At 45.9% G+C, this 22,439-nt stretch overlaps 1 protein-coding gene across 1 annotated transcript in view; it reads right to left on the bottom strand.

The window, feature by feature from the left end:
- sptbn5 (spectrin, beta, non-erythrocytic 5) overlaps positions 1 to 22,439 on the bottom strand; it is a 279,715-nt gene that overhangs the window by 170,519 nt on the left and 86,757 nt on the right. The window contains exons 33-36 of the mRNA XM_072264468.1: positions 22,029 to 22,208; positions 19,838 to 20,041; positions 16,488 to 16,637; positions 1,066 to 1,170 (exon numbers count right to left, since the gene is read on the bottom strand). Of these exons, the coding sequence (XP_072120569.1) occupies positions 1,066 to 1,170; positions 16,488 to 16,637; positions 19,838 to 20,041; positions 22,029 to 22,208 (639 nt within the window). The remainder of the gene's footprint in view (positions 1 to 1,065; positions 1,171 to 16,487; positions 16,638 to 19,837; positions 20,042 to 22,028; positions 22,209 to 22,439) is intronic.

Raw genomic sequence — 22,439 nt, 5'->3', positions numbered from 1 at the left:
AGTGAAGTGTATCTCTGTGAGAGGGAGACAGTGAAGTGTATCTCTGTGAGGGGGAGATAGTGAAGTGTACCTCTGTGACGGGGAGGTAGAGAAGTGTAGCTCTTTGAGAGGGAGATAGTGAAGTGTACCTCCGTGAGAGGGAGATAGTGAAGTGTCCCTCTGTGAGAGGGAGACAATGAAGTGTAACTCTGTGAGGGGGAGATAGTGAAGTGTACCTCCGTGAGAGGGAGATAGTGAAGTGTATCTCTGTGAGGGGGAGATAGTGACGTGTATATCTGTGAGAGGGAGACAGTGAAGTGTATCTCTGTGAGAGGGAGATAGTGAAGTGTATCTCTGTGAGGGTGAGATAGTGGTGTACTTTCGTGATAGGGAGGCAGTGAAGTGCATCTCTGTGAGGGGGAGATAGTGATGTGTACCTCTGTGAGTGTGAGATAGTGAAGTGTTCCTCTGTGAGAGGGAGATAGTGAAGTGTCCCTCTGTGAGGGGGAGGTAGTGAAGTGTGCCTCTGTGAGGGGGAGGCATTGAAGTGTCCCTCTGTGATGGGGAGATAGTGAAGTGTCCCTATTGACGGGGATATAGTGAAGTGTATCTCTGTGAGGGGAAGACAATGAAGTGCATCTCTGTGAGGGGGAGATAGTGAAGTGTATCTCTGTGAGAGGGTGATAGTGAAGTGTCCCTCTCTGAGGGGGAGATAGTGTAGTGGACCTCTGTGAGGGGGAGATACTGAAGTTTCTGTGAGAGGGAGACAGTGAAGTGTACCTCTGTGAGAGGGAGATAGTGAAGTGTCCCTTTGTGATGGGAAATAGTGAAGTGTACGTGTGTGAGAGGGAGATAGTGAAGTGTATCTCTGTGAGAGGGAGATAATGAAGTGTCCCTCTGTGATGGGGAGATAGTGAAGTTTACCTCTGTGAGAGGGACATAGTGAAGTGTATGTCTATGCAAGTGATCCAGCCTTAACTGCCATGACCCCACGTGCATAAAAACTCCGGTTACTTTATCATAGCCTGTTCCTCTTTCCTATTATCCCCTCTCCGCTGAGAAGAACTGGACCGGGGTCTGATTTACCTTTTCCTCCTGAGTTGCCAACAGTTTCTCAAAAGCGTCGTGCCATTTGATGAAGGAATCCACATTTTGCACAGTCGTTCCCAATTCACTAGATTTCAAGTAAACCTGAAATAAGATCACAATGAATTAGAACTTCACTGTCTCTTTGAATATCCAACTACAAGTAGACTCTTGCATTTCCAGCCACTTTCCCTTTTCCCTTGAGAATCCGGATCAACCTTCATAATGCCAATAGTGCTTGAGGTTAGAGGGTGACTGAAAGGAGGCTCCTGCAGAAAAGTCCATCACCAAGTTAGTTCATCTGCCAGGAAGAAACCAATCAAAAGCTAAATAAGACCATTAGATATAGGAGCAGAATTAGGCCATTTGGCCCATCACACCTGCTCTGCCATCTCATCATGGCCATTATCCATCTCAGCCGCAATTTTCTGCCTTCTCCCTGTATCCCTCCATGTCTGAGCAATCAAAAATCTATCAACTTCTGCCAGAAATATTTATAAAGAGTTGGCCTCCACAGCTTCCTGTCGCAAAGAATTCCACAGATTCACCATTGTCTGCCTAAAGAAATTCTGCCACATCTCTCTTCCAAAAATTTGCCCCTCTATTCTGAGGCTGTGCCCCTCTCTCACCATAGGAAATGTCCTCTCCACGTCCACTCTATCAAGACCCTTCACTATTCGATGGGTTTCAATTAGGTCACCCCTTATTCTCCGAATTCTAGTGAATACTGGCCCAGAGCCATCAAATGCTCTTCATATGACAAGCCGTTTAATCCTGGAATCATTTTTGTGTACCTCCTTTGAACCCTCTCCAATTTCAGCACATCGTTTTTCAAATAAGGTGCCCAAAACTGCTCACAATAGTCCTCCAGTGCCTTCTAAAGCACATCCGTGCTTTTGTATTCAAGTCCTCTTGAAATAAATGTTAACATTGGTTTTGCCTTTTTCACCACAAATATAACTGGCAAGTTAATCTTTAGGGAATCCTGCATAAGGACTCCCAAGTCCTTTTGCACCTTGGTTTTATGAATTTTCTCTCCATTCAGAAAATAGTCAACCCTTTCAAATTTCTAACAAAGTGCATGACCATACACTTCCCGACACTGTATTCTATCTGCCACTTTTTTGCCCATTCTCCTAATCTAAGTCCTTTTAGCCTCTCTGTCCTCAAAATTACTTGCCCTTCCACCTACCTTTGTATCATCTGCAAACTTTGCAACAAAGCCATCAACTCCATCATCCAAATCATTAACATATAACGTAAAAAGAAGCTCTCCCAACACAGATCCCTGTGGAATACCGCTAGTCATCGGCAGCCAACCAGAAAAGGCTCCCTTTATTCCCACTCTTTGCCTCCTGCCAATCAGCCAATACTCTAGTCATGCTAGTATCTTTTCAGTAATACCATGGGCTCTTAACTTGTTAAGCAGTCTGTGGCACTTTGTTAAAGGCCTTCTGAAAATCCGAGTACACAACATCAACTGGTTCTCCTTTGTCTATTCTGCCTGTTATTTCCTCAAAGAATTCCAATGGATTTGTCAGGCAAGATTTCCCCTTGAGGAAACCATGCTGACTATGGCCTATTTTATCATGTGCCTCCAATTGACTCCAACATCTTCCCAACTACTGAGGTCAGACTAACTGGCCTATAATTTCCTTCCTTCTCCCTCTCTCCTGTCTTGAAGAGACTGCAAATTTCCAGTCTTTTGGAACCATTCCAGAATCTAGTGATTCTTGAAAGATCATTACTAATGCCTTCATGATCTCTTCAGTCACCTCTTTCAGAACTCTGGGGTGTATACCATCTGCTCCAGGTGACTTATCTACCTTCAGACCTTTCCGTTTCCCAAGAATCTTCTCTCTAGTAATGGTAACTTGCAGATGCTGGAAATCTGAAAGAGAAGCACTCAGCAAACCAGACAGTAACTGTGGAGGGAAGAATGGGGATAGTGGCTCAGGTTGAGGACTTTGATCAGAATTTGGTGCAAATTTCATTGATCTTAATTAGTTAACCCCGTTTCTCTCGCCGTGAATGCTGCTTGCCATGCTGAGTGTTTACAGCATTCTCTATTTCCCTTTCAGAAGCTGCAAGCACTTTTATCTTCAAACAAAACCAAACTGAAAAGGCTAGCCATCTGAAATGGTTGTTGTGGGACCCAGTAATGTGCCTGGTTAGAACATAGAAGAGTACGACACAGGAACAGGTCCTCAGGCCACAATGTTGTGCCAAACCAAATAAATTAGTAATCAAATGGCCAACTAAACTAATCCCTTATGTCTACACAATGTCCATATCCTTCCATTTTCCTCATATTCATGTGCTTATCTAAATGGCTCTTAAAAGTCCTTAATGTACGTATCTGTCTCTACCACCACCCCAGCCAGCACATTCCAGGCACCCACCACTTCCTGTTTAAAAACATCTTGCGCCTCACATCTCCATTGAATTTACTTCATCTCACCTTAAATGCATGGCCTCTGATATCAGGCATTTCTATCCTGGGAAAAAGATACTGTCTGTCTGCTCTGTCTATACATCTCATAATCTAATAAACCTCTATTAGGTCTCCCCTCAGCCTCACCATTCCAGAGAAAGCAACGCATGTTTGTCCAGCCTCTCGTTATAACACATGCCCTCTAATCCAGGCAGCATCTTGGTAAACCTCTTCCACACCTCTCCAAAGCCTCGACATCCTTCCTATGATGGGGTGACCAGAACTGTATGCAATGCTCCAGATGAGGCCTAACCAGAGTTTTGTAAAGCTGTAACGTAACCTCCTGACTTTTGAACTTAGTGCCTTGACTTATAAAGGCAAGCATGCCATATGCCTTTTTAACCACCCTACCACCCTGAGCAACACACACAAAGTGCTGGAGGAACTCAGCAAGCCAGGCAGCATCTATGGAAAACAGTACAGGTGACATTTCGGGCCGAAACCCTTCATCAGGGCTATCAACCTGTGTAGCCATTTGCAGGGAGCTATGAACCTGAACTCAAAAATCCCTCTGCTCATCAACACCATTAAGGTTCTTGCCCTTAACAATGTACTTCCTCTTTACATCTGACCTACCAAGGTGCAACAGTTCACATTTGGCCAGGTTAAACTCCATCCGCCATTTCTCTGCCCACATCTACAAATGATCTATATCCCATTGTATTCTTTGCCAGTTTTCTACGCTATCCACAACACCACTAGTCTTCATATTATCCTCAAACTTACAAATCCACCTAACTACACTACCATCCAGATTATAGAAACATCGAAACATAGAAACATAGAAAATAGGTGCAGGAGTAGGCCATTCGGCCCTTCGAGCCTGCACCGCCATTCAGTATGATCATGGCTGATCATCCAACTCAGAACCCCACCCCAGCCTTCCCTCCATACCCCCTGATCCCCGTAGCCACAAGGGCCATATCTAACTCCCTCTTAAGTATAGCCAATGAACTGGCCTCAACTGTTTCCTGTGGCAGAGAATTCCACAGATTCACCACTCTCTGTGTGAAGAAGTTTTTCCTAATCTCGGTCCTAAAAGGCTTCCTCTTTATCCTCAAACTGTGACCCCTTGTTCTGGATTTCCCCAACATCGGGAACAATCTTCCTGCATCTAGCCTGTCCAATCCCTTTAGGATTTTATACGTTTCAATCAGATCCCCCCTCAATCTTCTAAATTCCAACGAGTACAAGCCCAGTTCATCCAGTCTTTCTTCATATGAAAGTCCTGCCATCCCAGGAATCAATCTGGTGAACCTTCTCTGTACTCCCTCTATGGCAAGGATGTCTTTCCTCAGATTAGGGGACCAAAACTGCACACAATACCCCAGGTGTGGTCTCACCAAGGCCTTGTACAACTGCAGTAGTACCTCCCTGCTCCTGTACTCAAATCCTCTCGCTATAAATGCCAGCATACCATTCGCCTTTTTCACCGCCTGCTGTACCTGCATGCCCACTTTCAATGACTGGTGTATAATGACACCCAGGTCTCGGTGCACCTCCCCTTTTCCTAATCTGCCAACATTCAGATAATAATCTGTTTTCCTAATTTTGCCACCAAAGTGGATAACTTCACATTTATCCACATTAAATTGCATCTGCCATGAATTTGCCCACTCACCCAACCTATCCAAGTCACCCTGCATCCTCTTAGCATCCTCCTCACAGCAAACACTGCCACCCAGCTTCGTGTTATCCGCAAACTCGGAGATGCTGCATTTAATTCTCTCATCCAAGTCATTAATATATATTGTAAACAACTGGGATCCCAGCACTGAGCCTTGCGGTACCCCACTAGTCACCGCCTGCCATTCTGAAAAGGTCCCGTTTATTCTCACTCTTTGCTTCCTGTCTGCTAACCAATTCTCCATCCACATCAATACCTTACCCCCAATACCGTGTGCTTTAAGTTTGCACACTAATCTCCTGTGTGGGACCTTGTCAAAAGCCTTTTGAAAATTCAAATATACCACATCCACTGGTTCTCCCTTATCCACTCTACTAGTTATATCCTCAAAAAATTCTATGAGATTCGTCAGACATAATTTTCCTTTCACAAATTCATGCTGACTTTGTCCGATGATTTCACCGCTTTCCAAATGTGCTGTTATCACATCTTTGATAACTGACTCCAGCAGTTTCCCCACCACCGACGTTAGGCTAACTGGTCTATAATTCCCCGGTTTCTCTCTCCCTCCTTTTTTAAAAAGTGGAGTTACATTAGCCACCCTCCAATCCTCAGGAACTAGTCCAGAATCTAACGAGTTTTGAAAAATTATCACTAATGCATCCACTATTTACATATATCACAAAAGTTTCAGTACAGGTCCCTGTGGAACACCACTGATCATAGACCCCCAGTCCCTTCGACTTCTATGAACAAGCCAGCTGCGAATACAAACAGCCAATCCAACACTGACCCCATGCATCTTAGTTGGAAACTGAGGTACTTCTCTTTGAGCTTCCATTGAGTTTCATTGAAACAGTGAGAGGTCAAAGACAGGGGTTCAAAGCCACTGGAAGGTCAGGCTCATCTCTGTGGACTGAAAGGAAAAGTTCTAAAAGGCAGACACTCAGTTTGCACTTGGTATCTGCAATACAAAGAGCAAGTATTACAAGCACTGAATGCAGTGCCCTGCATTGGATTAAGATGAAGTGAATCACCTCTTGTTTTCATTCGGATCCTACTCTTACACCTCATCCAGGCCTTTCACCCTCTCTCAGCAGCAACACAGCCACCTGTGAGCATTCTGTCTCTTTAGCTTTCCAGACCTTCTCTGCTACTTAAAGCATATTTAATTCCTAACTCACATGGCAACTGGTTTGGAACAAGGGAAGTCCACAATGCTACAATGCTTCTGAAGACTGAGGTGTGGGAGGTACAGAGGAGAGCCTCATTACCCAGAGTATATCATTCTGGCAATACTTTCAACTGACACTCTTCCCAATAAAAGTACAAAATGCTTCTTGAACCTGTACTGTAAAGCGTCGTGCTAGCCACTACGCTACCACGACTGTTCCTAACGCCCCAGATCGGAAATCTCTCAACCTTCATTAGCATAAAGCACAAAAACACAGCAGCAACAGAAATATTCATTGCCCCGGCTGGATCGCGGCACTCCAATGGTTAAACACACTATGACAGATGTCATTACAGCAAGCTTGCCTTGCACTAAGTGCCGGAGGGCACAACCGGTAAAGGATATCGCTTAGTAAATGTGCTCTGACCTTGAGAAATAAGCTCATTGACTTCCCACAGGACACGTGCAGCACGTTGGGAATGCTGTGGCTACTCTCTGTGCATCCGCCACCGAGACTGACCCTTGGCGGGCTACATGTGTTCATCCTGCGGTGATCTTCACCGCCACAAGCACACTGCATGGGGAGACTTCCCACCTTCTCCATCAGCTGTGGTTTGACTTCGGAAAGTGTGCTGACAAAGTTCTGGGGTGAGCTGCTGATCCTCCGCTCGGGCAGGGTGCCGGGGGCACGCTGGGCATGGTTGCTCGGGGTCAGGCTGATGGAGACCACAGGGCCGCAGCTGTTGGGGAGGGAGGGACTGAAGATGCAGTTCAGGGAGCAGCAGGAGGGCTTGTCCGGCCAACTGGCCTCTTCCAGCTCAGGCTGCCTGCGTAGCATGAGCATCGTCTGAGAGAAGTGGGCTGGAGGAACCGTGGAGGCAATCACGCCCTGCGCCCGTGCAGACCTGCACAAGCTGGAGGCAGCGGGCGTGCCACCGACGGGGAGCTGGTGACTTGACGTGTGCACCACGGACAGTGGGGTGACGGTCAGTGAGGCCACGTGATGCCCTGGCACAGTCCGTGCTGCAGCCAGCGTCACCTGCAGTCTGCTCACCCGGTGGACTGGCTCAGGCGTGCCAGAGGACAGGCAGCGGAGGCCTGAAGTGCCAGGCTCCATCCGGCCTTTGTCACCTTTCACAACGGTCTTCGGCGCCGAAATGGATGGCAAGGAGAGCGAGGAGACTAAAGCCGAGGTGGCTTTAGACGCAGGCAGGACCTGGTGCACTGCCACGGTCTTGTTCCTCTTGAGGACGCCAGGTTTGCAGGCGTGGCTGACTGCCGCTCCCACGGAGCCGTGGCTCTGAAACTGGGCAGGAGAACTGGGCCCTGGGGAGGGTGTCCTGCCAGAAGCACCTGCACACGGTGAGACCAAATGCTTGCTCTGGGTAGCACCCGTCACTTGGCCGGCGGAGAGCTCGGGTGCGGGTGGAAGCGACGGAGCGGACGCCAGCGTGATATCCATTCTGGAGACACAGCGTGGTGCTGGTGACGGCGCTGGCTCGGCTGTGGATGCTGTCCCCAGCATTGAGACCGAGCGTGCAGGGAGTACTGTTCCTGGGGGGGCCGGCCAAAGCTTCTTGCAGACCGTGAAACGCTGCATTCTGTTGCTGTGCCTCGACATTTTAAACCTCTCATCACCTGGGACTGGCCCTTCGTCCATGAAGTCTGCAAGGACTGACAAGCGCACAAGCTCTGCCACTGACTGAACACACCCAGAAGTCAGACCACCGGCATCTTGAAGGATGCAATCCACCTCATTAACGGCAAGTGATCCAAACAGCCCCCTGTGTAGGCTACCAGCAGCAGGAGAAGCAAGCGACTTAGAGAGGTTAAGACTCCAGTACTAATCGGACTGCATCTGAACAGCACCTCCAGTGTGAGAGCCTGGCTGGCTCTGAGTGCGTGCTGATATCCCTTTGAGAGTCTGCTGGATCAAGCCCTCGTTTCTAGAGGAAGATTTTTCTCCTTTAAACACTTGAGCGGCACCAAGCTGTGAGGAAATTGGCACATTCCTCCACTTTTTAGTCCAGGAGCAAAAAAAAAGGGAAAAGGATAAAGCTGAGAAAGTATAAGCTCACTGAAACCTTCCTGCCAAAATGAAGTCACTTGCAAACAGCAGTACAGTTCTCACTTCAGACTGGTTGTGTGTCAATGGCCACATAGAACTGTTGCTGACTGCGGGATTATGTAGTTCTTTCTTGAAAACTTTGACTTCCTAATGCTCTGCGCCCTGTTAAATTAAATGCCTCACTGGTTCTATGAGCAATATTAAATTTGCACTGTTCCTGACCTCCTCCTTCAGCCAAAAAACTGTCACCAGGCATTACCCCTCCCTGAAAGATGAGCATGCACCAAGGTGGTTGTTAAATCTGGGGGAGACATTTCTATCCTTTTAGTTTTTTGCTTGAATTAATTCCACCTAAACTTTGTGCATATCTTGGGAATCTCCTCCAACCTGTTTCTAATGTACTCGGGAGTTGACAGTTCACAAAGATTCTTTTTCATTCCACGTGAAATGACTGCGAGTCTGTGAGACAACAGAAGCAGGTTTGAGGCCAAGCAACATTTTCAGGCCAGGAGAGCGGAGATAGCATTTCCTGTCCTGCTGACAAGCGGCACACCACGTAGCAGGGACACAACTCATTCCCAACAACGGAGGTGTACACTAAGAAAGTGGTGCTAATTATACGTGGACTGTTTGCACCCAAAGGCAACAATGCCAGGTGCACACGCCCAGAGGCGCAAAGGAATATAAAGGACAAAGATATACACAGAGTCAGTGATTGAATATACGTAAATGGGGGAGAATATACCCAGGAGAGAGCAAAGGAAGATTATTAGGGGTGAGCACACATCTGGAACCACAATGTAATTAAATGAGGTAGTGAAAATAATGTAAGTACGTGGGGATCTGTACACACTAATGAATGAGCCTAACATTCAGAGACATGATGTAATGAATGAGGGAGTATTAACAGACAAAGATGGTGATGTAATGCAATTGAGCGCACACATCTAGAGACAGTGATGTAATATTTATGCACACAGACAGCGACACATGTTGGTATAACCCATATGAGTGCCCACAGAGAGACAAATAATGCATGAATTCGAGAGACAATGATGCAAATTAATCAGTGCATACACCCAGAAATGACAACAAACAAGGGGGAATGTATAGAGAAGGTAATGTAATATAGATTGTATACATCCAGAAACACAATACAACATACATAATATGTACCTGGGGCTATGATGAAATATACAGGAGGGCGTGTATGCACTCAAAGGCACAATATAACACACGTGAGAGGGTTGTACATGCACCTAGAACTTTTACATACTACAGATGGACATGGTGACACAGTGTGATCTAAGTGAGTTTGTGCACCCACAGTCAGGGAATGTATGCACTTAAAGACGTGATATAAGAAACATGATGATCTAATATCAGGGCTCTGTACATCCAGATAAAGTGTTGTAATTGGAGTGAGTAAGGAGCATTGCAACTTAACCCACTATGTTAACCCTCAACCTGCATCCCTAAATTCCTTTTCCTCTCGGAGGTTTTTTGTAGCCTCCCAAATCTGTGCCTGCATTATCCAGGTATTTGAAAAAAAAAGTGCACTTAATATCAGAAGATCCTGGTAATACTCAGAAAATCAGGCAGCATCTATGAAGTGAGAAAGAAAGTTAATGTTACTTGCCTATGATCATTCATCAGAATTGGAAAAGTGAGAAAAGAAGGCTGTTTTAAACTGCAGAGAGAAAGAGCACAGAAGGAACTAAGAAAATGGTTGTGATAGAATGGAGACTAACACTGTCCATGTTGGGTATTTAATATTTCAGTAATATTGTAAATATATTGTTTGGTTAAGCATTCTTATTCATTTAAATAATTTATTCTCAGTTTTATGTAAAAGTACATGCATGGCATAGGTCATTATATCTCATGCGTGCGCCTCACTTAAAGTAACAACAATGTTCAACTCACATTCCCGGCTCCCTTGTTTTCCTTTCAGTTAGTTTAACGTTTTGGAGTTATTTTTTAAATGAACCTGAGACAACTACCTACCTGTTGAAGCACAGCAAGAAACAGTCAAGTTAAAAGAAAAGCGCAGCACATATTTTTTCTTCGGAGTAGCACTTTTTTTCACAAAAGTGTTTTAAAAAAGTCAGAAAATGGAAGAATTCATGGGTTCATAAACAGTGTGTACTGGATGATAATAATCATTAAGAAAAGATCAGAAATGGCTAGCTACGTCAGAAAGATTAATGTGTTTGATTACACATCAGATAACTGGATATTGTATATTGAGCAGATTGAGAGGTATTTTCAAGCAAATGAAACAGCTACTGAGAACCGAGTGCCAACTTCACTGGGTGCATTAGATTTAAGAGCATACCGTTTGCTTAAAAGTTTGACTGCTTCAACCAAACCAGCTGAAATATGCCTTGCCAATATTTTGAAAGTAATGCAGGAATCAAAACTATTGTTGGTTGCAGAATGCTTTAGGTTTCTTAAGTAGAATCAAAAAGAAGGGGAATCCATTACAGTATGCATGGCTGAATTGAAAAGATTGTCTGAACAATATCAGTTTGGTAACTGTCTTAATGATGCACTGAGAAATCTTTTAGTTTGTGGAATCTCACAAGAAAGCATTCAAAAATGGCTCCTAGGTGAAGCACAACTTACATTTGAAAGAGTGTCAATGGAAACAGCAGACGGAGATGCAACTGAATTGCAGTCAGGAATGAAAGTGAGTGTTAACAAAATTACAACGTCTAAACAGAAACCAGCCTGGCTGAACAAATTGTATTACTGTTGTGGCAGGGGCTCACATAGACCAGACTAATGCAGATTTAAAGGTGATACTTGCGGAAAATTAACACAGTAGGACACATACAAAGAATATGCTGGGCAGACAAAAATAAATGGACAGCACAGAGAAGAGAAAAAGCCAAAAAGTCAATATTCCAACTGATTCCAACTAAGAATTTACACTGAAGAGAAGATAACTCCTGTGGGAATGATATTTGCAACGGCGAAACACAACAATCAATAAGCCACATTGAGCTTGTATGCGGTAAAAACAGAATGACCAGCATTGCAGAGTCACGAGTGGCTGAGACAACTACAGCTTGATTGGAGATCCATCCACCATTTTCATGCCACATCCCCAGCGACAGAGTCAACTGAAAGCAAATTAAGTAAGGTCCTGGATGATGCCATGGCAGTGTTCAATGATTGGAAAACTCATACATTTCAAGGGTAAAATAGTGTCAAATGAAAATGCCACAACCAAGCTTTACAAAGCCCATCTGGTTCCTTGTACCATCTGTGATAAAGTGAATTAGATTGCATGGAGTCTGAAGGAATTCTTTCTGAGGTTGAGTGGAGCCCATGGGCAATACCAATGGTCCCAGTAGCCAAAAAGGATGGGTCTGTCGGGATCTGTTGTGATTTTAAGGTCACCATCATCCCAGTACTGAAAGTAGTTCAATACCATCTGCCCAAGATAGAGGATATCTTTGCAAACCTTTCTGGAGGAAAACACTTCAACAAAATGAACTTAGCTGAGACCTACCTACCGATGGACATGGAAGAAGTGTTTCTCACCATAAACACTCACAGTAACAGGCTTATTTCTGAAGTAGCATCTGTATCTGCACTCTTGCAGAAAGCTATTGACCAGGTGCTGTAAGGCTACACAGGCACTTAGTGTTATCTGGATGACATCATTGTTACTAGTAAAGATGACAACTAACATCTCAAAAATGTCAAGACAGTGTTAAAAATATCTAAAGATTATGGGCTCAGAGCACATCACAACAAGAATGAATTATTTACACCAAGCATCACTTACTGTGGTAACACCATTGACACACAAGAATTACACAAGTGTGCTGAGAAAATCCAAGGAGTGGTGGATGCCCAGAAGCTAAAGGATGTGTCACATTTGAAATCTTTTTTGGGATTCGTCAATTACTGTAACAGCTTCCTGCCAAATTTGGCTATGTGCTCCACCCCGTGAAATCATTACTACAGATCGGGAAGAAATGGCAATGGACAAAGCAGTGTGAGGTGGCTTTCCAAAATGTAAAGGAAATGGTGATGTCAGACACCGTATCCACTTTGTCTAGTGAAGCTTGCTAACACATCCAGAAGAAAGGTATCCAGAGCTGTCAGAACCACTTCCTGCAGTCTCAGAGTCAACTCCTAAAGCCACAACAGAGGAGGCCCCAGAAACAGAGACTGTTTCGCAGCCATAAATCTCAACTGCCAAGCAGAGTCTTGTTAAGAAAGATGTTATCCCACAAGAGTAAGAAATCATCTATAGCCAATAAATCTTTAGGCCTGAATGGGATAATTTAAAATTGACTATGCTGTGGATGTCTATACAGTAGTTGTGTTATATAGCACACTGAACGTACCACCACGTCATACGCGTGCTTAAAGTAACAACAAAATTCGACTCGCATTCCCAGCTCTCTTGTTTTCCTTTCAATTGGTTCAATGGTTTGGAGTTACAAAACATTACAGTCCAGGTCCCAGTTGCTAAGATTGTCCAAGTGACACAATTGCTTTTATTGTCATCAAAGAGGAACAGGTTAATGAGAGCTCAGGTACCTGAAGAAGATGTAAAAAGAGAAACCAATTGAAATAATATGTTGGAGCTGAGCAATGAAGAACACACAGCTCTCGGAAATCCAAACTAAAGGGGAAGCAGGAAATATTCAGTAGATTAGAAGGAGGGAGGGAGAGAGAAACAGAGAGACAGAGACAGACAGATATGGGAGGGGAAGAGGGAGTGGGGAGAGTGAGGGAAGGAGGGAGAGAGAGAGATTTAAAGTTACAGGTCTATGACCTTACATCAAAACTGGCCAGTCAAACAAGAATGAATTATTTGCTATTGTTAGGTTGCAAGGACTGCAATTCACTTATGTGGAAAATGACATGGTGTTTTCAGACTTTAACTAGGACAGTATGGGACGCAAAAGACTACAAGGTCATGCAGGACTGGGATGGAAAATTGAAGTAGCAGGTGACTGGAATGTCAGGATCATCCTGCTATCTTGCAAACTGAATGAAAGAGGCCATCTGTTTTCTCTAATATAGAAGGAACCACATTTGTGAGCACCTTAAGTAGCAAAGAAGAAAAGCGAGTGGACTGCTGTTTTGCTTGGAAGGGCTGTTCAAATCCTAAATGAGGCAAGAGGGCAGACAATGCCAAAAGAGAAGTGACCAGTGTTTGAACTTTTCCAGTAGCGATTCCAAAATTATTCTGATTAACATTATTAATAACATCCTTGATGAATTTATTCTTACACCATGCACTTTAATATGCACAGAGTCTTTGACCGAGCTAGGCTGTAAGCTATAGCATCCTGCTCTAAAACCTGTCCACCATTGTCTGGCTAGATCCATTCTTTTCTATTGAGTTACAGAAAAAGATTTACTAACCATGGCTAGTCCTCTCACCATTCCTGATGCTGGTCCATTCTAGCTTCCTGCTATTTCTCATCTCAATACTACCAATCAACAATGTCATCAGCAAACATGGTACCAGTCTCCATATAATTGCTGATGACATCCATTTGTACTTCGACAGGAACCTCTTCATTGTTTGTAAATTTTCTAGCATCCATTTCTACTGAATGAAGAGGTATTCCCTTCAACATTGTGAAGACCTAAGCTATTGTCTTCACTTCCAATTCCTTTTCCTCGGACCAACTCCATCTCTTTGTGGCATCAGTTTGAAATGGAATAAACTGTTTCCAACCTTCATATTTTGACTCTGAGATTACATACAAACCATATATCTGTGCCATCTCTAATAACCCCTATTTTCACCTCGTGCTGCTCCTGATCTTCTGCTGACAAAACCCTCATTCAACTTTATTACTTCCGTTTTTATGCAATGGTGGCAGGCTTCTTTCACATTGCCATCCTTAAACCCAAAGCCACATGAAACTTCCCTCATCTTGCATGAAATCCCTTCACTTTTGTCCATCGTTTATTGTCCCAGCTCTCCCAATCCTTGTAACTTTCTCCAGTCTCATAAGCTTTTCAGTCACCTGTTTAAATTTTAACCACTTGTAGAAAGCTGAATTTAGTTTCCTTAGCAATGGTCATAAAGACATTGAATCCTACAGGACAGAAAGGCCCTTGGTCCCATTGAGTATGGGTCAACTATCACACATCCATTTATATTAATCCCATTTTGGTCTCCCCACTTTCCATAAGACCACAAGGTATGGGAGCAGAATTGGGCCATTTGGCCCATTGAATCGTCTCCGATTCCCATTAAGTCCCTCCAGATTCTACCACTCATTGCTCATTAGGGGCAATTTACAGTGGCCACTTAGCCAGTTACCAGCTCAGATATCTTTGAGATGAGGGATAAAACCAGAGTAGCCAGAGGAAATCCATGCAGTCACAGAGAGAGTCTGCAAACTCCACACAGGTAGTACCCAAAGTCAGGAGCAAAACCAGTCGTGGGGTTACGGTTTTGACTGCTTTGCCTCTGGAAGCTATGGTCACAGGTTCTAGAATTTCCTTCCTAAATCTCTCCACTTTTCCATTAAGATGCTGCTTAAGATCTTTTTGTTTGACCAAGCTTTTGATCATCCACTCTGAAATCATACGTGAATTGGCCTCGAATTTTGTTTGATAATGTCCCTATGAAATGTCCTAGAGGTCTTAAGCAGCAACTTGCTACAATATTTCAGCAGCTATTGTTCTAGATAGCCAAACAAATGTAGGGGGTTAGATGTAAAAATGTAATTTAAACGAAGGAATGAATATTCCAAGAGGTGCAGAGACAATAACATAGTATAAACAGCAGGCATCTGTTAGTCTTGCGAGACCTTGGATCTGCCCCTGGAAAGTCTTCACTCTCCAGGGCGCAGGCCTGGGCAAGGTTGTATGGAAGACAGGCAGTTGCCCATGCTGCAAGTTTCCCCCCTCCACGACACCGATGTTGTCCAAGGGAAGGGCATTGGGACCCATACGGCTTGGCACCGGTGTCGTCGCAGAGCAATGTGTGATTAAGTGCCTTGCTCAAAGACACAACACGTTGCCTCGGCTGGGGCTCGAACTCACGACCTTCAGATCACTAGTCCAATGCCTTAACAACTTGGCCATGTGCCCACACTAACAGCAGGAGAAGATAGAAAATTAATTTATCTAATAAGTGTAGTTGTAATATTTGAAATATTGGGGAATATTAGTAGCCTGGGTTGGCTATTTGGAAGTTTGGTTGATCGCCAAGCTCGGCAAAATGTTTGCAGACGTTTCAGCTCCAATCGAGAAGCTATCTTCAGTGCAGCAGTCAGGAGAGCTGTTCTTCAGATGAAAATTAAAGGACACTCTGTCTGTTTAATCACTCTATCTGTTTAAAGTTTTGATCACCATTCAAAGATGACCTTGAAGGGAGACACACAATAGTGTTCATGATTCTGACTCAGACAGCCAACAGTTCCAGTCTCAGTTCACACTGCAGCACCCAACCCCAACTTAGGCTGACACTATGGAACAGTAACTTGGGATGAGACAGTGATGATAAAATAACATAAAAGGACCCCTGGCACAATATTGGGAAGTTCTTTCTACCCAAAAACACCAACCAGTTCAGAGTCAATTCAATATCACATCGCTATCTCAGTGGTGTATTTCCATCTGCAAATTAGCAGCAGCATTTCATACAATACGAGAGGACTGACATTTCTGAAGTACTTCTCAAACTGCGAGGAGGATCGTAATGGACGTAAGTGAAAACTGTGTCATGGAGTCATAGTGTAGGATCTTTGGGCCATCCAGTCCATACTGATGACAGTGCCCACCCAGCCAATCCCAGTTTCCATATCCTGCTAAGCCCCGCCCCTCCATGGATCAATGCAAGGGCTTCATAAGTGATACTATTGAACCTGCCTCGACCGCTTCCTCGGGCTATGCTTCCTTTTCTGATGAGGTGAGGGAATGTTTCTTGAGTGTCTGGAAGGGCAGCATAGCTCCGCAAGGGATAACTGAAGTCAAAATCACAACCCTGGGCTCGCTGCCTGGGCACACTTGGTGGTGAAGGGACAACTCCTACATCTTGCCTTGCCGTTATGATCTCACCCACCTCCTGTGAATTCATGATTGTTTCCATGTGCGCCGCGTCTCTGAGGAAAATCTGCTCCTGGTGCATCCTCTCCAGCCAGCCCTTCTTCAGCTCCCACTGACTGTACAGATCCGATCTCTCCTTCTGCAGACTATCAACTTTGTCTTTGACCTAGAGGACAACACAAGGGGTGGATTAGACCCGGACACAGGGGACTGCTGGACAAAGAAAGCAGAGGCAGGAGTGGTCATCTGATGCATGTCCCTACTTTACCATTAAGCCACCCGATCTTTTACCTCAGCATCACTTTCCAGCATTAGCCACACGCCTGGACTCCAGCTGAGGAGCCATCCCTCCGAGAGCGAAGGTAGAGACAGAGTGAGAGTGGGCAAAGAGGGGAAGGGTAGAGATGGAAACAGAAAGGCAGAAGGGAGAAACGGAGGTAAAGAGTGGAGAAAGAAGGCATCGAGGGTCAGGAGAAGGGCTGTGGACAGACGGATGGTGGTGCAAGGGAACGGTCATAGAGTGAATAATAATGATGATAGCTTATTTAGATAGAGCACTTTTCACATAGGCAACGTAACTTTACAATGGGATAAAGTTCAGAGGGTGGACAGACTGATGAGGGTGGTGGAAGAGATGGGAGGACAGACCCAGAGTGGATGGATGATGAAGGAGCAAGGACTGACTGGGAGGAGTGGAGGTGCTGGACAGAGGAGAATGAGACAGGTGAAGGTATGCAGCGCGTGGACAGGAGGAGAATGAGACAGGTGAAGGTATGCAGCGAGTGGACAGAGGAAGTGAGACAGGTGAAGGTATGCAGCTCGTGGACAGAGGAAGTGAGACAGGTGAAGGTATGCAGCGAGTGGACAGAAGGAGAATGAGACAGGTGAAGGTATGCAGCTCGTGGACAGAGGAAGTGAGACAGGTGAAGGTATGCAGCAAGTGGACAGAGGAAGTGAGACAGGTGAAGGTATGCAGCGTGTGGACAGAGGAAGTGAGACAGGTGAAGGTATGCAGCGCGTGGACAGAGGGAGTGAGACAGGTGAAGGTATGCAGCGAGTGGACAGAAGGAGAATGAGACAGGTGAAGGTATGCAGCGTGTGGACAGATGGAAAGTGGTGGGATGGATGGAACCAGGGCAGGCAGGCTGTGGAACTGAGATCAAGCGGAGGGCAAATTCACGGGTATTGACGGAAGGAGGGGTAATGTGGAAGGCAGTCATGAGGGGTGGAGATGAGAGTTAGAGTGACTAGGACTATGGGAAAGTGAGTGGTGTGTAAGGTAGTGGAGAGACGAGAAAGAGACAAGGTGTGTGAGAGAAGGAGGAAGGAAATGGGGAGAGAGAAGTTGAGTGAAATAGGAGAGGGGGTAAGGAGTGGAGAGGGTGGAAGGGAGGGAGAGGGAAAGGTGAGGGAGAGGAGAAAGGAGAGGGAGGAAAGAGAGGGGGAAAGTGAAAGGGAACAAGAGGAAGAGGCAAGAACAAGCGTGTGATCGAGGGAGAAGTGAGAAAGAAGGAAGGCAAACGGAGAAAGTGATTAAGTAGTGAGGACGAGGAGGTGAGGGAGGAAGCAAGAGGGAAGGGACTCCTGAGAGCGAGGGGGAGAGAGTGGAATCAGTTAAAGGGGGGGGGTGGAAGAGACGGGAAACAAGAAAGGGGTGGTGAGAGAGAGGAAATAGAGAGAGTGGGAGGCGCGGAGGATGAGTGAGGGGGGCAAGTGAGGGGAAGGTAAGAGGGGAGTTGAGAAAGGGGGGTGTGAGGAGTTGAGAGAGGGGGAAGTGATATAAAGGGGAGGGGAGTTGAGTGGGTGGTGTGAGAGGGGAGTTGAGATATGGGGAAAGAAGAGACAGGAGGAAGGCAATAAAGAGGAGAGGGGAAGTGAGGGGGTGAGAGAGGGGGAGGAGAGGGAGAGAGAGTGGGGAGGGGAAGGGAGGTGAGGGAGAGAGTGGGGAGGGGAAGGGAGGTGGGGGAAGAGAGTGGGGAGGGGAAGGGAGGTGGGGGGAGAGAGTGGGGAGGGGAAGGGAGGTGGGGGGAGAGAGTGGGGAGGGGAAGGGAGGTGAGGGGAAGAGAGTGGGGAGGGGAAGGGAGGTGAGGGAGAGAGTGGGGAGGGGAAGGGAGGTGGGGGAAGAGAGTGGGGAGGGGAAGGGAGGTGGGGGGAGAGAGTGGGGAGGGGAAGGGTGAGGGGGAGTGGGGAGGGGAAGGGAGGTGGGAGAGAGAGTGGGGAGGGGAAGGGAGGTGGGGGAGAGAGTGGGGAGGGGAAGGGAGGTGAGGGGAAGAGAGTGGGGAGGGGAAGGGAGGTGAGGGGAAGAGTGGGGAGGGAAAGGGAGGTGGGGGGAGAGAGTGGGGAGGGGAAGGGAGGTGAGGGGAAGAGTGGGGAGGGAAAGGGAGGTGAGGGGAAGAGTGGGGAGGGGAAGGGAGGTGAGGGGAAGAGAGTGAGGAGGGGAAGGGAGGTGAGGGGAAGAGAGTGAGGAGGGGAAGAGAGTGAGGAAGGGAAGGGAGATGGGGGAGAGAGTGGGGAGGGGAAGGGAGGTGGGGGAGAGAGTGGGGAGGGGAAGGGAGGTGAGGGGAAGAGAGTGGGGAAGGGAAGGGAGGTGGGGGGAGAAGTGGGGAGGGGAAGGGAGGTGAGGGAGAGAGTGGGGAGGGGAAGGGAGGGGGGAGAGTAGGGAAAGATTAAGGTGATGATTAGTAAAACCAGGCACCCAAGTTGGTGGGAGTGGAAACATTAGGAGGTTAGAGGACCAAGAGGGCAAATGATAATGTACACACACACACACACACACACATACACACACGTGAGGGGTGATTGATAAGTTCGTGGTCTAAGGTAGAAGGAGTCAGTTTTAGAAAACCTAGCACATTTATTTTTCCTACATTTACACACTTAGTCCAGTGGTCGTGGAGCACACGGATCCTTTCTTTGTAGAAGTCGGCATCTTGGACCTCCAGAAGTGGTCCACAGCAGGGGTGGTTGGTAAGTTCGTGTCCTAAGGTAGAAGGAGATGAGGAGAAACTTCAAACTTTCTGTATTTTCACTCAAAGAGTTGAACTGCACGTGCATATAACGAGAGCTGTATAACTCATCTCCTAACCTTAGGCCACGAACTTATCAATCACCCTGTGTGTGTGTGTGTGTGTGTGTGTGTGTGTGTGTGTGTGTGTGTGTGTGTGTGTGTGTGTGTGTGTATATCTATAGATAGAGAGAGAGAGAGAGCGGGAGAAAAGCAGAAGTGGAAGATGGATTGGAGAAACAACAAAAGGGGAAAAAAAAGGACTGTATTTAAACAAAGTTTGGGAATTTCAAGAAGAAGAATGAAATGGGGAAAGAAAATCTAGAGAAAGAGGAAAGTGAAAGATTGCTGAATGTTCTCACCTCTCTGGAGGTGGATGGCTCCATCTGCAGGATATCATGACCTAAGCTGAGCAGAAGTCTGAAAGTCTCTTCACGAGCGTCAATTTCCGCCCGGAGCTGCTGGTGCTGGTTTAGTTTTAAATCAGTCATGGAGCTATTCCGGGTGGTCTCCTCCACTTTCATCTCCCTCATCAAACCGGTCGACCAGCAGAAGTAATCCCGCACCTAGGAGACACAAAGTCCAAAGCATGCTTGGAGGAGGAGTCTGTGTATAGGATCACGTGGTGAGTAAAAGAAAGCTTGATAACTATTTCTCTGACAAGAAATCATTCTTTTCCCAAGGTGACTTAGAAAATACTTATTTTGTGCAATCACATTTCTAGATCAGAGAAGTGCAGCAGATGGCTCAAATTTCTGCTGAACTAACTTGATGCAGAGCTTATTCAGCTTGTCCTGTGCTGAAACACAAGCCACTATAATCGGTAACACTCAAATAACTGAGATTAGAATCTGAATCAGGTTTATTATCACCGGCAAAGGTTGTGAAATTTGTTAACTTAGCAGCAGCAATACAATGCAATACATGATAAATATAGGAAAAAAAACTGAATTACAGTAAGTATCTATGTGTAAGTATTAAATAGTTACATTGAAATAAGGAGTTCAAAAACAGAAATAAAAAAGTAGCGAGACAGTGTTCATGTTTTAAGATAGGAGAGAAAGGTAAAACTAGGAACCCAAGTTGGTGGGAGGTTAGAGGACCAAGAACGGAGGAAGAGGGCAAATGATAATATATAGAGAGAAATCGGATGGCAGAGCGGAAGAAGCTGTTCTTGAATGGCTGAGTGTGTGCCTTTAGGCTCCTGTACCTCCTTCCTGAGGGTAGCAATGAGAACAAGGCATGACCTGGGTGATGGGGGTCCTTAATGATGGATGCCACCTTCTTGATGCATGGCTCCTTGAAGATGTCCTGGGTACTACAGGGGCTGGTACCCATGAGGAGGCTGATGAATTTCACAACTTTCTACAGCCTACTTCAACCCTATGCATTAGCCTCCACCCCGCCCCCCCCCCCCATACCGGATGGTAATGCAGCCAATCAGAATGCTCTCTATGGTACATTGGTACAAGTTTTTGAGTGTTTTAGGTGACAAACCACATCTCCTCAAACTCCTAAACACTGCCTTGGCTTCTTTGTACTGTAGCTGTATCGATATGTTGGGACCAGGTTAGATCCTCAGAGATCTTGACACCCAGGAACTTGAAACTGCTCACTCTCTTCACTTCTGATCCCTCTAGGGGGATCGGTTCGTGTTCCCTCGTCTTACCCTTCCTGAAGACCACGATCAGCTCTTTGGTCTTGCTGATGCTGGGTGCAAGGTTGTTGCTGTGACACCACTCCACTAGCTGATATATCTTGTTCCCGTATGCCCTCTTGTCACCATCTGAGATTCTGCCAACAATGGTTGTACCATCACAAATTTATAGATGGTATTTGAGCTATGCCTAGCCACACAGTCATGGGTATAGAGAGAGAGTAGATCAGTGTAAGCATACACCCCCAAGATGCACCAGTGATGATTGTCAGTGAAAATATGGAGATGTTATTTCCAGTCTGCACAGATTGTGGTCTTCTGGTTAGGAAGTTGAGGATCCAGTTGTCGAGGAAGGTACGAGGCCCAGGTTCTGGAGCTTTTCGATCTGGACTGTAGTAATGATGGTGTCAAGTTATAGTCACATGGTGCATGAGTTAAACTTCTCAGAGATGTTATTCGGCTATTTATATATGAGATTGCCCTGGAACTGCTGTACAATTTGTCCTCCTGCTCTTTCTCAGAGTTTTATCAATTTCATCCTATCCCCACCCCCAGATCATAACCTCAACCCCATGTATTCATCCCAGGCAGAGCTGCTGCCTTATCAAAAGTGCCATTCCCTAGATAAACTGGGACCCTGTCTGCCTTCTCTGATGGACATATTTCAAGAGGAGCAGGCAATCTCTACCTATTCCCTGGACATTCTCAAGCCATGAAACTACATCATTGCTTCATTGTTCATTGGCGTTTGCAAGCTTCTATCATGTACAAAGTGGCAGGTACGCTTGTTTTAATATACTTCCAATGTGACCACACCTCATAAAAACAAATCGCACTGCATTAATATTAATCTTGTTATTTTCCACTTCTGCAACTTCCACTCCAGTCGTACTCACCTGTACCAGGAACCGTTGGATCTTACAGGCCTTCTCCAGGGATTCCCTTCGCTGGTCCACTTTACTCCTGAGACTCTCCCAGTTCTCCACCACTGTCGTCTGCTTGGCCTGCAGGACTGCGCTCTGCTCTGTCGTGCACCTGTGCAGTACCCCATCAGCTGCATCCAGCAGTTCCTGCATCTGAGATCACAGGGAAACTAGTTGTCAACCTCTTTATCTGAGCCTTACTGACACAAACAGCTCTCAGTCTCAGTACAGCACCTCACTTCACCTCCAAATGCAGGTGTGGATAATCCCTGTACCATCAGCAAGTGGGAGACGGAAACTTTCTGACAGGCGGTGGAAGGTAGGACCAACCAGAGCTTCTAACGTATGGACACGTACGGTGAAAAGTGAATCCGCAAACAAGAG

The sequence above is a fragment of the Mobula birostris genome, chromosome 1 (genome assembly GCF_030028105.1).
Source record: "Mobula birostris isolate sMobBir1 chromosome 1, sMobBir1.hap1, whole genome shotgun sequence".
Taxonomy (NCBI): domain Eukaryota; kingdom Metazoa; phylum Chordata; class Chondrichthyes; order Myliobatiformes; family Myliobatidae; genus Mobula; species Mobula birostris.
The sequence above is the reverse complement of the archived record's forward strand: the minus strand, read 5'-3'. Positions and strand labels throughout refer to the sequence as shown.